At 38.3% G+C, this 16,043-nt stretch overlaps 1 protein-coding gene across 1 annotated transcript in view; it reads right to left on the reverse strand.

The window, feature by feature from the left end:
* Positions 1–16,043, reverse strand: part of LRBA (LPS responsive beige-like anchor protein) — a 364,271-nt gene that overhangs the window by 170,766 nt on the left and 177,462 nt on the right. The window contains exon 37 of the mRNA XM_062493665.1: positions 4,181–4,305. Within this exon, the coding sequence (XP_062349649.1) occupies positions 4,181–4,305 (125 nt within the window). The remainder of the gene's footprint in view (positions 1–4,180; positions 4,306–16,043) is intronic.

The following is a 16,043-nucleotide window of genomic DNA, read 5'->3' on the forward strand; positions in this document are numbered from 1 at the left end:
CTGCACAGAACAGAACATATTCCACATGGATTCACCTATTCTTCTGTAAATAAATGCACTGGTGGCTGGTAGGCCATGGTCTAGTTCTCTTTATGTATTTACTGGTTAGAGGGATGTATGACAGAGCATGACATCATGTGACAAACTCCAATCCCACATAAGCACAGTTATATTACAGTGGATTTCATATTTCAGGTCACAGACCCTGCTCTGCCTTCTCTAACCACTCTGCCAGGCCTGCCTGTGTTGGTGTGACCAGACCCTCGGGCTCCAATCCTGGTGCATAAAAAACAAACAAACAAACAAACAAACAAAAATAAATAAATAAAACTACAACAAAAAACCACCCCTTACTACGTATTTATTTTCCAAAGGGCATCAGAAGCTTCCCTCTACTCTTCCTATTTCTTAAAAAAAATAAATAAATAAATAACAATGGAAAAACCAACAACTTTCAAACCAATTTTTTCAAATATTATCTTTACGACTTGTTTTTCATCCTTCTGGCTGAGGCAAAGCAAACTAACCAGTCGACTGCAGCACTGGAGATGATCACCTGCTGGTCCCTTGCAGCCATAAAGCCCTGAACTCCACCTATTGCCTTGATGGAAATGCTAGAGGCTGTTTTAATCCCCTGTCCCCAAATTTTAACAAACATCAATTAAAAACCCTAATAAATCACTTCTTAAAAAGCTTGACAAAGTATTTTCTAGCAGCTAAAGATTCCCTCACAAATACTGCATTTTGGGGTGTATTTCAAAATACCAACAGGTTTACTCTTTTTAAATTTTTTTCCTCCACATTTATATAAGCTATTTTGGTTCCATTTCTATACAGTAGGAGACAGGAAGAATAGAAAATAGTTAACTCCTTCCATCCCAAACTTCCTACCACAGCTCCTTTACGTCTTTTCCCTTTACCCACAATATACCATTAGACTGACTTTTATAAATAGCCAGTTTGGAAAGATCCTTTTTTTTTTTTTTTTCCCCCTTTTTCCTTTGAAAAATTACCTAAAGCCTTTTTTTCCCAAGCAAGTTAATGTGGACTTGGGAATGGCAATTAAATTGTCAGAATTAAAAAATTTGTTTTTAACCAGAAGGTAGCCAGAAGTATAGTCATGGGGCTGGTATTGATTGTCTGAACAGAGAACATTAGTCTTCAGGTATTTATTCTGCCACCTCTGCACCAGAGGTTCTCCTTCAAATCAAATCAATCCTTGGAAAAGATTGGCTCTTGCTCCTAAGACACATAACTAGGCTGCAACAAAGCTGATTGTTGTTGTTCTCTCTAGGTTTTACTGAACAATATCTAGGCTTCCAATTGTTTCTGAATCATTTTCACAGCTGCAAATTGGGATGATTCCTACACTGTGTGTTCTCTGGGGCGGAGAATACATCTGGTTGTATTTGAAAGACACCAAGCAGTTGATAATGTGTATCCTCTAATGAAAGTGAGCTAAAATCCATGTTATCAAGCATGGTTACTGCTTGTACTGTTCCATTATTTATGCATTATTTTCCCTTGCCTCCCTTTTGGCAAAATCCCTTATGTCTAATTTCAGGTTTTGGTCTGTGATGTTTTGAAAAAAACTTAAATAGGCAGTAGGGAACCTTTTATACATTATCTAAAAATGCTTTTGCTTCATAGGAATGCAAAATTAATTTAAATGGAATAATTAATGGTAAATTAGTTCTATGAAATCATAACATACCAGGGCAAATGCTCTGCAAATCCTAGGGATATCTACATCACAGAAGTTTGGTTCCAAAAATATGAGAACAATTGGAATTTCTGAGATGAAATTGGTTATTATTGAAAGTGTATAAACACAACTCAGAAAGAAATGAAAAGCAGCCACCCCAGTTGATCTTTTTGACAACTGTACCTTCTAAAACTCAAGGAAAAAAAAAATACCCAAACCAAACTAAAATCAACACACCGAGAAAGCCAAATTCAAAATGAAACAATAAGAATCCTAACTATCTTTGCACTCCTATATATTGTATATAGTTTCAAGTTGAACTTGAATTTGTACTTAGGTCACCTATTTTATACCTTGCCAATAGAAGTTCTTGGAAAAAGACAGTTGCATGTGTACACACACTCAGGCAGATAACTATCTATAGTTTCAGAAATCATATTAAATAATGACTAAGGGTAAACTAAAATACTGACAGGACAGATAAAGAAACAGAAGGACAACAGATTACAAAAGGCAGCATGAAAATTCAGAATAAAACAACATCAGGAAATTAAACACAATAGAAGACTGCTAAGCATGTCAAAATCTGAATAGAAAGGCAGACAGAAAACAATTAGGTCTATATAAATTATCAGAGTTAGTTACCAGCTATGCTTATTAGCTACTTTTGAAATTGGGCCACTTTTATTAATTCTTCCTTTGTACTGGCAAAAATTGTTGTCCTGTCAATTACAAACAGATTATAAGCCACAGCCCTTGAAATACAGCATGGATTAGTGAAAATACCACATTAGTATGAAATATGAATAATTGCATTACTGTGTCTTTACTAGTGGAAGAATTGGTTACGCAAATTTAAATGGTTGCTCTAAATATTTTTCAGTAAAAAATCAAGGTATTTTTAAAATTCTGATAAACAGCATAAAGATTAAATAAAAAAATACAATTAGAATATATTCAACTGTGACAAGATCTATTTAACTTAAAGTACACACGATAATACAAGGGGGAGATGTTCCTGTTCATCCACGGATTATTAAGTAGAAATACTAAATACTAACCCTAGTGCACTGAAGTCCATGGTATAGGAGCCAACATAGTATTAAGAACAACAACCCCCAAAGCAAAAAGTGGGTTAATTAATTCTACATCTTGTTCTCCTTTCTATAGTCAAAGATGTAGGGCTCTACAAACATTGCTTTCAGATCACTTTATTGACTATTCTCTGTATAGTCATTTATTTCAGAGGACTGATGTCACATTTGACATTATATCAGCTGACATATTGTAGACATTTTCTCCCAGAAATGGCTCTTTAAGGCTGAGTGCAAGAGGTTAAGATACCTGACGGAAACCAACTTCATGACAGTGATGTTCTTCTGCATTCATAGAACACTTACCAATCTAAAAATAGCATAAAATATATCCCCCACACACAATTTGTGTGAGCATAGATATGCATGCATGTAATGCAGTAATTCACAAGCTAAAAAAGAAAAAAAACCTAGCTAACTAAATTTAAATTATTCGTTCCATGACTTGTGCCTTCAAGGTGAAGGGTACTCAACTTTAATTATAAGCAAATTATTTTTAAGTACAAGACTTTTCTATTTTATCAGTGTACTCTCCAGCATAAAATTCTCTACTAAACTTCAAAGTTCACTGGCTTTGGGTGTGGTTTTGTTTCCTTGTTTATATTTTGATTTAATATAGAATCCTCAAACTGACCATTGTATTAGTTTGGTAAATACACTGACTACTGTATTAGTTTGGTAAATACACTCCCCTCTAGAATGGACACAGCATCCTATATCTGACTGATCCCAGGGGAAATGAAATGAGGAGTAGTAACTGTAAAAAAAAAAGCAACCTCCTTTTTTAAAATCACCAGGTAGAAATGATCATTACCATTCTGCTGCTTGAGCAATACTTTGCACGACAGCATTTGCTACTCTTTATTCCACATCAAATTCTTGCAGAAAAACTTGAGGACTTAAGCAAAGCTTATAGTTTACCTTGTGAAGTGTTATTTCTCATTTAATATATCTGTAACAACAGGCAGATACATGCTAACTGATATAATTGGTGTGGATTTCAAACAGGAAAAATTCTTCTTCTGAAGTTACTAAAGTATAAGCAGCTAACTTACACGGAAGTGTGCCCAGAGATTGATTAATGGCAAAATTGCATCCACTTTTCTTCTGCCTAGTGAGGGCTGAAACTGCTGTATGCAAGGTATGCACAAGGTGCCAGCCCAGCTGAGATGGGAAGAAGGAGCTGAGCAAACACCAGCACTGCTGCTGAGGAGGAACGGCCGGGCAACCTCCGCGCGGAAAACAACGCCTCAAAGGCAACGCCAAGAGCCTTTGCTTTGGGACCATTTCCCAGCATCCTACAAGGAGCGAGCCCCAGCCTTTCTTTCCCACCGCGTCCTGTAACCTGCTGCTGGTGGCAGGAGGCAGATTTTACACTGACCATGCTCTCCGGCTGCCCTGAGTGTCGCTTCAGGATGTGTCGATCCGAGGGGGTTGCGCACAAATCGTCGCCGGCGCCGCAAGTCATCTTCCCAGTAGTCGAGGCGCCAGAACTCACGAGGACGACTACAATGAAACAGAGGAGCCACATATGTTAGCAATTATCAACCAGCATGGTAGCACTGAATTTCTGCATAAAGCTCTCCTTGTTTGCGCTGCTTTCGCCTTTTTTCCCCCTAACCTCCCCTCCTTTCTGCAATCTTTTACTTAGGTATGTCCTTGAAAATAACAATATCACCTTCCAGTCTAAGGAACTCCTTTCCCTTTTTTCTTGGAAGGTGAAATGAGCACTAAATACATCATTTTGAAATGAATTGCTGACAGTGTGATCAGTTTCCCCACACTCTAGTGGCATGTGCTCCGATTTCAGCCTCATTTCAGCCTCAGCAGGGCACCTTTCTCAGTGACTGCATTTATAAACCAGAATAGGGAAAAGGCTATTATAAATATGGTATAGCATTACCTATATTAATCAAAGTCTGTCCCCCTTCATTTTTCTTCCTAATTTGTGCCTTTTTGCACAAGGTCAGTAAATCATGCCATGAATTCTTGGTCCAGAAAGTGTTAACTTTAATGAATACCTCAGTTACATCGTTATGTATGTGATAATAAAATATTACTCTGTTTAGATGTGCAGGAATTTAATTAAAATAATCTCTTAAAATATTCATTACATTTAGCCCCCGAGGCTTAGAACAACAAGAGAAAATGCATTTCTTTTCCATTTACTGTTTTTAAATAAACCATTCCAGGAGAGTGAAACAGCAATCTATTTTCAACCAAATCAGACTGCATTTCTGGTTTATGTAGTTGTGTTTTTACATTTAATTAAAAACTACATGTTATGATGTGTAATAATTGCTACATAGAAAGCATGCTTTCTAAAAATTACATCTAGGAAAGGTTGTATCAAATACACCATTTCCCATTTTACGCTCCAAATACACATAGATCTTTTTAATCCAGTCATATATTAGTGCCAGTTACTATTTGTTTAGATGATCATGAATGAACATCATGGTAAAACAGTATTTCAGCCCAGAGAATGTACAGAAAATGCCAATTTCAAGTACGGCAAATAAACAAACAGAAAATACCTGAGGCATAGAATAGCCGTGATACCCTGACAAGATGTACATTCAGATTAAAAAACATGGACTTTGTTTACAAAGCCAGTATTAAAACAATAGATGAAAATGTAGATATATATTCCATTTCTGATCCAGGAGCTAACAGAAAGTATACCTGTCAACACTGACAAATGAACAGGCATAACTAATTTAGAGATCACGATGCTAAAAACACTTGGTGTCTTCAAGCGTACTTCTGAGGTTTAAAGGAAGAAATTAGTTTTAAGGCAAATCAAGGTTTCAAACGAATGTAGTAACAAACTGATTTGCATAACACTATCATCAAACGTGATTTGTAGATTTGTAGATATGAAAAATTCCGACTGAAAATAATTTTATCAAAATGAAGGCTGTCTTTGCATTCTTCATTAAAATTCTATGCCTATTTCTAACCCCAAAGAAAAGGCAGTGCTAATCTTCATCTTTCTAATTGCTTAATTTCAGAAAAGTACAGAAGTATTGGAATTAAATGCCCAGTATGTTATTTTCACACTTGTCTGTGTTACAGTCGTGCTAAAACTGGGCTGATTGTAAAATTGCTCTGATTATAAGACCCAATGATTTTGGAATAATTAACCAAAGAAAACTACAAAATACAGGAAGATATGGGTTTATTTAAAGATCGATTAATAACTTAAAATTCTCCTTTAGTGATTATAGAAAAAAGGCAGAACACAGCTGGCTATGTGCATGCCTTTGATAGTCGTAGAGCATGGCTAGGCACTTCATCATTCTGCCTTCTTACATTTATCTGTTAAAATTATTATCAAATATCAGCCAGGATGCAGTCGTGAATCACAGCCTGCTCCTCGTCTTCAGGGGAATGATACAATGAGGGTCTATTCATCAGGGTGGCAATCAGCACGAGTAATTAGTTCCCTGGACTGGGATCTCCTACAAAGCTTATTTCAGTCGGCACCACAAACATATGACAATGAAAAGCTAATGGAAGCCGCTAAAATTTGTTAACCTCTTCTGCCATCAATCCTTTTGGTGTTCTGGGCTACAGTATTATGCAAAGATGGTAAATTATTAATTTGTCATTCATCTGCCTCGCTGCAGTTTTGATAGAATTAAGTGATGCCATTCTTCTGGATAACAATTACAATTATAGCACATTACAAAACTATGCTAAAATTACCAGGAAAACAGGTAACGATGATCAGGCATGAAATATTATCCTGAAACATAATATATCTTTAGTCCCTTGCTTTTACTTTCATTTCTGCATACAAAATTTGCATAGGATTCTATCTCCTTCAGTGGTGCACTGATTATTCACACAGAACTACATAACCACTATTAGACCGTATTCTAGGATTTGTAAGTATTGGCAACCACTGCATTATGAGGGGAAAAAAATAATTATCACATAGACAAACATCCAACAAAACCCTGCAAAGCCAAAAATAAACACCTGTGTTGACTAATTGTTGCAAGTGAGCCATTTTTGAGAGCAGCTACTGGGAAGAATGCCTTTTTGAACCAATATAAACCAGTACAGCACACAGCTACTCCAGCACACTGCCTTACTAATAAGAGCAATTAACCACTCAGTCCCACTCCCAAAAGGCAATGCTGTACCATGCCTTGTACCTCTGCAACCAGGGGGAGACAGACAGAAATACTGCTCTGATTTGGGCAGAACTGACTGGCAGACTGAAGGACTGTGAAGCAAAGGGTCAAGGAGGCAGATTTTGGGGACACTACAGCATGTACAGGGGACATTTGACAACAGGAGCTCCTGGCCCTGCAGTAAAGGCTGCCATATGGACTAAAGGTGCTATATGGACTGGATCAATGAACCTAAGTACTTAATTAGCCTAAATGCAAGACCAACATCGCTCAGGGGATCAGGGATTTATAAATTATAAATCATATGATTTGCATGGATTTGTCAGGGCCCCCTCCAACATGATACACAGTAATTAGTGGTTCCTTAGTAACAATATTGACTGAATGGAAACAAAGCTTTTATAATAAGTGTTTTATTCAAATAGTATAATCACTATATTTCTTTATTTTTCCAACAGTTTCCCAAATTACCAGGCTATGTATTCAGAATGGAGAGAAAACCTTCCTCTAATTCCCATGCACCTAACTTCATTATTAAAATTGTACAGAGATGAGATCAAATTTTAAATGACCAATACAACCTGTTTCCTCAGGATTTTGTGTCATGAACAAAATAAGTCTTCACTGTGGGCACTGAGGAAAAGTCCAAATACTCATTTATCTCCACTCTCAGAACAAGAAACCTGTGTTTCCTACCAGTTTCAAAGATTAGGACAATTGCAGACAAAACATACCAACTGCCGTACTAGTTTTATTATGGTGTCATAGCAAAGGTATTTTAGGCATGGAAACCACCCATTAGTCCTCATATCCTTTCAGATTTAAAATGAATCTAAGCCATACCAGAGAACAATGAGAGGATCATGGAATTGCTGAATAATTACTTCTTGTAATATCTTACCCACTGTGTAATTTCGAGATACTCTGCCATCCCAGAAAAGAAACAGTCAAACACACCAGTTGTAAGGGGACTGTATGAGGTAGGGAAGAGGAAAGAAAATGCAAACCTACAAAAAGCAACATTTTGAGAGGTCTTAGGGCTGTACTCAAGCTACCAGTTAAGCAAGAATGGATTTTAGCACACTAGAGAAAACCCCACTCAGATCCTTAGATGACTGAAGTAACAAAGAAACAAATACAGAACAGAAAAGAGAAACAAAGAAATTTAAAGAGAGGCAAAGGAGCAGAATGTTACAGCAATCTTCAGAGACAGAGGACGGCTAGAGTTCTAAAAGACCTCTTCTATCTAGAAGGCTTTTTAACCTTAAAGGCAAGAAAACCCACTTCCACAAAAGGCAATCACAACAAACTTCCAACAGGAGAAGCCTGTGTGAAGATATCAAGATAAATTTTGAGATTACACACTCCTTGTCAGAACTCTCATGGCAGATCTAAGCAGGTGAGTCAATCTCCAAACCTAATCAATCCTTGGACTCTTCACTAAGACCATCAGCAAGGCAATCAATCAGTGATGACAATTCCTAAGGTACAGATGCTCAAACACAGAGACTTGGGCTAAATTAGTTTCATAGACAGCCAAAAACAGAGTGGCAACACTATGTATCAGGAATACCAGTACAGATCTGAAAGGAAATCTAAAAGAAGGCAGCTCCACAATTTCTCCACCACCAACTGCATGCCTTCTCCAACTTCTCATTATAAATTACTACACACTTTGGTTGCAATGGCTCAGCAAATACAGAATATCAGGTTCTCCTAAATTACAAAAAAAAAAAAAAAAAAGCAATCAAAGAACACAAATAATGGTGCCCAACTTTAAAAGAAAGATAAACCAGATTATTTTAACACTCTTCAGGAATGCTTCTTGGTCTACATCTAGGTAACTTTTGCTTCTAGGTAACTTTTTCCTCTAAAATATTTAAAGAATTCAAGCCACATATCTTCTGCAACAGGCACAAACATTTTCCTCAAAAAAGCTAAAAAACCCAAAAACAAACCTACAAAAACCCTAAGAATCAGCATTTGCATTTGCATCACACAATCACAGAACTGTTTGGCTTGGAAGGGACCCTAAGGATCATCCAGTAACAAACCCCCTGCCATGAGCAGGGACACTTCCCACTAGACCAGGCTGCTCAGGGCCCCATCCAGCCTGGCTTTGACCACCTCCTGGGATGGGGCATCCAAACGTCTCTGGGCAACCTCACCAGTGCCTCACCACTCTCGCAGTGAAGAATTTCTTCTCAATATCTAATCTATACCTGCTTTCTAAGTGTGAAGCCATCTACCCTTGCCCTGTCACTCCAAGTTCTTGTAGAAATTCCCCCTTCATCTTTCCTGTCACCCCTTCAGGTACTGGAATGTGTTGTAAGGTCTCCCTGGAGCCTCCTCTTCTCCAGGCTGAATAGCCCCAATTCTCTCAGCCTGTCTCCATAGGAGAGGTGCTCCAGCTTTCTGATCATCTTCAAGGCACTCTGGAGTCACTCCAGCAGGTCCATGTCCTTCCTGTGCTGGGACCCCAGAGCTGGATGCAGCACTACAGGTGGGCTCCCACCAGAGCAGAGGGACAGAATCCCCTCCCTCTCCTGCTGCCCACACTGCTCTGGATGCAGCCCAGGACACATTTGGTTCTCTGGGCTGAGTGCTCATGGCTGGGTCATGCCCAGCCTCTCCTCCACCAGCACCTCCAAGTCCTTCTGGGCAGGGCTGCCCTCAATCTGTTCATCTCTTAGCATTGATTTGATTGGCAAGCCAAAGACAGAAGTTCTGAAGTTCTGGAACATACTGCAAAACCTTTGGAGGAGTATCTCCAGCAGACTGCAGGGCATCTTGTAACGTGAGAGGCCGCTTGATCTTGCAAAGTGAAATCCACTGCATTCCATTGCATCCAGCTGGACATCCAGAATAGCAACTAAAATCTCTTATATTTTGTATGTATTAGTAAAATGCAAGGTATATTCCACTAACTGGCTCCATATAGAAAGCAAGTGAAACATTTTCTGAAGAAATTCAGTACTCTTGTAATGACCTTTCACAAACTGTGATCTAAAAAACCAAGTTACACCACACAATGAGCACACTACTAACCACATGTCAATAAACATTTATCTAAAAAATGTTTTGTATATATCTAGATATATTACTGACCTGTAACATAATCAAAAATATATAACACACTTTGGACAATAGAACACTGACTTTGATGATGGCAAAGCAAACAGTGACGATGTTAGCAGGCAAGCTCTCAGCAGCACTACCAAGTTCCACATTTAATGCAGAGATCCCATGCACAAGTGTTTGCCACATGGCAAAGCAGAGTACTGATGCAGTAGGGAAGATTACTTTTTCCATAGATCAGGTTCCTGACCTGATTCCCACTTTGCCCATACTACCAAAGCACACAGGAAAAGACTGGATTAGTATTAAGTCAAAGCTGCAGCTAAAATATTACTCAGCCAGCTACACTCTGTGTGTATTTCATAGCACTTCACTGATAATGAATCTACTTCAGGACATTAAAGATTAATTAAATCCTGATAAGTGCATTACGATCTTTGAAAATGCTGCCTACATTACCTACACTTTCTTCAATGGCACAACCTGTTACAAGTTCAACTTCCTCCCTCAGCTGCATCCACACAAGCATTTGCGTGGCCGCTCTAACCCAAATCACAGTAACCAGCTACAGATGATTAGAGTTCAATGGTTTTATTCTGTTTTATAACAGTGACCTGTTCACCCTGCAGCCTTACCAGCTACTGTGTGACTAAAAGTAAGGGAAAGAGATGTGCAGGTGAGAGAAAGAAAAGAAAGGATGAGGAAGAATATCAAAAAGACATATAATGAATCATACTCTAATATTAACAGAGTCTCAGCCTTTTCATGTTATCTTCATTTTCCCCACACATAGTTTCAGGATAAAGACTTCCACAAACGGAAAAAACTGGGAATCTTTAAGAAAAAAAAACCTTGTGCAGGCAGGCTCTTAATCTCTGCCACAGTTACGGATGCAGTAACAGGAACTGGTCATTACAAAGGCCCAAGGCCAGTGAGTACCACTCCTTTGGCATAATATCAATTATGCAGAACACTAATGTAATCCATTAAATCAGCATAGTCTATTTACTACTTCTAACCCTTCTGCAAGAAAACATTTGGCTTTGTCTGTAAAGGATCTTTTTTTTTTTTTTTTTCCTAAAAGGACCTTTGCCTTTATATGTGCTTCAATTTTACAAAAGGTGCGTGTGGAGGGGAGATTCCTGGGTTTGCTGAAGAGAGTAGCGTCGTTCTTCTTTGAGTCTTTCAGAAGAAAGAGATGTGAAAAGCAAGCCATGAGCTTCAGGCACAACATTGTGCATGGACTCAGCACAGAACTCTTGAGGGCTCAGCACAGTTGCAGGGAACCTTTGTACAGTTTAAACCTCAGGTGCTCCCAGTGTAGAGAAGAAGGGAACATCAGCAAGGGAAACCTGTCTGAACAGATGTTTCATGCTATTTCCCCAAATAAACACGACAGTACAAACAGCACAAATCTGTAATTCCTAGATTTTGCATTTTAAAAACTAGTAGAAATGCTGTTAGTATGCTTTGATACAGCAAATAGGATTATTACATTATCTCTTTGCCTCAACCGTTAGGCACCTCAGCTACAACTCCTTGCCCAGGACTCTTGGTTTCTGTGTTTTCATCAAATCATACCGAAAAATCAACCCCCACCTAACTAGCATGCAAACAGAAACAAAAGACCAATGCCAATTTCAGATATCACAGAGACTCTTTTCTGCACTGACAAGCTTTGAATTCCTCATTTAAAAAGCAATCCAGAAAAAATGTTGACTATAAATGTTTCAGTCTCCCTTTACGCATTATAAAGCACCATGTCAGGGAAGACAAGCCCACCTTTAAGGTGCTGCTGTCCTAGATAATAGTGTTATTAACCTCCAGTTTAAAAACAGATCTGTTTATGTATGAGTTTATGTAGGCTCTTCTTTGATCTTTATTAACCCCTTGGTAGCTAACCACAGCCCCGGCTTTTTGGAGCATTCTTTGAAGTGCTGGCATTCCAGTGCACACTGATACTTCAAAGAGGGCTCACTTAAGTACATGGTACAGTTCTAATCATGTATTTCTGCAATCACTACCTTATCTTAGGCTGATCTTATGATCAGCCTAAAATAAAGCTGCACTTCCAAACACGTCACCATGAGACACAGTTCAATCAGTGGTGCATTTCTGCCGAGATTAATTATAAATTAACTGAAATGAAAACTACTCCACTTTTCTACCAGAAGTTAACAGGAAAACTTTCTTCTGGCCTTCAGCAAAATTAATTCAGACATGATTTAGACATGGAAGGATGGACATATAGCAAATTTGCAGTGGGATGCTTTGGCTTAGCTGCTCATAAATCTTTGCAAATCCCACATATCCTATACCCGGCTGCAGTCAACAACATTTGTTTTGCAAAGTAACTGCAACTCATACAGCCCCCATAAACTGTTATTCATATTGAAAATAATAATGATTCCCACAATATGCAAAAAATAGGTGCACTGCATCTTGCTGGAGGTGTTTTGCTGTTTGTCTGATAATGTGGAGTTTTAGTCTGCAGTACTTGGTCAACCCTTCCTTGCCAAAATGAGCAATGAATTATAAAAATTAATGTTGAAGGATACAATATGACAAAGGAGCCAGATCAGTCTTAATCTCCTTAGCCATTCCTGTTGGTTCTGATGCTTTTACCTTAAGCACATGCTTAAGAAGTACCTATTTATTTTCTCAATAATTGCAACAACAGCAGGTTTTCTGTGAGGAATAATGTACGTTGAAATATTATGATTAATTCTCTCCAGTAGCTTGGAATTTGACACCATCATCTTTCAGCATTTGTGGATATAATATACATCAACTTTTGACCAAAACAAGAAAATTTGGTCAGTTCTGTGATTTTGTTTGCACATTGCTCTGACCCCAATAGTATTAAACACAGGAATTACAGTAACACTTTTCCCAAAACCCTTAGATTTGACCTGCTGCAAACATTTCATCTCTTCTAGAAGAAACAGGATGAAATCACACTCCCATATATCTGCACTTTAAGGGCTGTGGCTAACCTGTATCTTTTTTTTTTTTTATAGCTCTCTTAACAGCTGGATACTTTTCTTGCTTCCATAAAAATGTAATAGTGCACCCCTCTGATTTAATAAATAACTTTCTGCTCTGTGTTCTTCTACAGGAAGCTTGTTGGTGTTTTTGTTCTCTCTTTTGTTTATATTTTTTCCTGAATCTTCTGCCAGAAAGATCTAAAGTAACTGGGGGGTTTTATGTGATTTGGGGGGGGGGGGGGGGGGGGGGTGTTTATTTGTTTGGTTTTTTTGGGTTGTTTTTTTGTTTTATTTTGTCCTTTTTTTTTCTGCTTTTGGTTGTTCAGTCTGGTTTTGTTTGGGTTTTTTTAAGTTAAAATTACTATATCTATTAACCAAATTAACTCAGCAATTCAACAACTACCATAGAGAGGAATAACAAAGATGACTGAAACTTAGGTACAACTTTTTTTTTTTCAAATATAGAATAAAGAGAAGACAAACTGAGGTCTCTAAATGCCTAAGTATCAAAAAACCCATTGATTTTATCTTTTTTTAATTGTAGAATTTGAGTGCATCTTGGGACAAGGAAATTCCCCCTTCAACTTCTTGCTTAATCACAAAAGAATTTGAACATCCTTGTATCTCTACTTGAAATTATGGAAAGGGGAGCAGGCAACTCTCTAAGGTTCAACACATTTGGCTACTGTTAAACAGCATCTTGGGAAAGGAATTCTCAATTCAGATTGCAGAATAGAATACTGAAGCCTGAGAGACATCCAACTTCAATACCACCTGCATTTCTTCTACTTTCTGACACAATTAAAATCAAAACCTTAAAAAGATCCCCATCAAAATAAAAATAAATATATTTATATATATATATTAAAAAAACCAAGTATTATTTGATTCAAAAGTTACCTCTTCTGTCCAAGATATAATTTAGGATTTAAAATGTGAGGAGAGCAAAATCTGGGAAATGACTTCATGGTGTGATGATTGCAGGAACACATGTAAGAGAGAGTTGAAGTAACTGCAAACATCGTACTGCACTCTGAGACAGGAAACAATAAGCACAAGGCAGCAAGACCACGGAGAAGCACATGGAACAAGATTCCTGTCTTCATACTAGCCCAGCATCCTTAGGAAAAAGCAAAAGGACTCAACTCCCTCCAAAAAGGCTTAACTTATTAAAACATTTCTCCCCTGAAAGCCTCACAAACTATCTCTTAAAAAAAACCAAAAAAAACACAAAGCTACAGGACAGAGTTATTATGAAGCACAATTTCCTGGACCACACAGAGAAATCTGCATTTACTGAAGGTTGAAATAAAGGAAATGGTAGCCTGCAAACAGATCACCTTTTCTGTTATATGTGATCAACTAAGCAGGAGACAAAAAGTTGGCAATTCATAGGTGCTGCACAGGGGGGCAAGTTCAAAACTGTTACTTGACAGGGTCCTATCAAAACTACTCAAGCTAATGAACTGCCTCTTGAGATCCACTGATGGCCAAAGGGTCAGGAAGGATGTGAAGCCCTCATGACATTTATAAAAAAGAAATGAGGAAGCCATCCTTATCAGTGTTACAAAACCTACTAAAGGACTACTTGCAGTAAAGAATGGGCAATGTTAAAAGTGCTAAACCACCCAAGGTTCCTTTGATAGAGTAATCCAAGGGCTTAGCCCAGGATAAAACCTTGTACACTGACACATCAGAAGCTGCTAACTGAGAAGATGCAACGTCCTTTCCACAGGTATGGTATGACAAGAGAGAAATGCAGCAACAGAAGACTTGGTCCAATCAATACAAGAGATATTGTAATATTATTTCCTCCACATATTCCTACTTTTATCCTCAAGACTTATGCTAAAGGTTAAATCCAACATTATAAAACAGCACTGATAAAAGGACTGGAAAATGAAAGCTTAAGAAGCAACAAGCAAGGAAATGTTTCCTGTTTCATTTTGGTGTTTTAAGCACAAGCATAACACCCACAACTTCTTCCCCTCTGCGTTAGCATCCATAGAGACACATTTAAAACAATGAAATTTCTTCCTCCGGGCAGTTCTTACCTTTCTTGACAAAGCTTCTCTCTCTTCATCCAGCTACTCCTTTATTTGTTTTTAAGACAAATTCACAAAGAGAAAAGAAGAAAAAAAACCTGCAACCAGACAACCTAACACACAAACCACCAAAACAGTAGGAAAGCCAACATACCTTGGTAGGTACTTTCCTGAGATTGAAACAACTTCCTCAATATTACGCTTCTCAACACAGCAATCCCATTACAGAGGAGAACAAAATGGAAACAACACTGCCAATCCCTATGGGAAACAACTCAGCACCACCAAGAAATTCCCCATCAAAGAAGAGAACCAGGGGCTCCAGGGTGACTCACATGGGACTGCAGGCAAACCCCATCACTGCAGTGGTGCCATCAACCACTTAAAGGGCTCCTTGCCCCTGCAGAAAAGGGACATGAATGCACCCAGAGGATAGAAAGGGGGCAGGAAGGTCTGTACCGTTTCTCACCGAAGGTCTAACCTGAAATTCTGAATCCCAAAATGTCAGTGGTGGCTTAAGGAAGAGCAAGATCAATCCCATCATGTACAACTTCTCCCCAAACACTCTGCCAGTTTCCAACTATCTTCAGCTCAGGGAATTTCCTGAGTCTAATGTGGAGAGTCTACTTATGCTCCTTCTTCCTCCTAATGGATTTCTCTTCCAAGTACTCTTCCATAACGACTGCCAATAAATCCAAGTTTCAGTGCCCTCAATCCCTAAGTTTGGGAAGAATTACTGCAGTGAAAAAAACCAAGGTGGAACTGTGCACATTTCTGGGAATGTTCTATCATGTCCCTTCAGCACCCAGATAGAGTTCTCCAGAAATCTTCATTTTTGGACTACAGAATTCCACCAGTGTGCTTATAAACCGAGTATCTGTGTAGTATGTGATCCACTAATGTTCACAAAAAAACATAGCTGGGACACTGAAAAGAAAAATCCTTTGGGCCCTAAAGAAACTCCTAACAAAACTATAAACTTCCTATTA

The sequence above is a fragment of the Cinclus cinclus genome, chromosome 5 (genome assembly GCF_963662255.1).
Source record: "Cinclus cinclus chromosome 5, bCinCin1.1, whole genome shotgun sequence".
NCBI classification, from domain to species: Eukaryota; Metazoa; Chordata; class Aves; order Passeriformes; family Cinclidae; genus Cinclus; species Cinclus cinclus.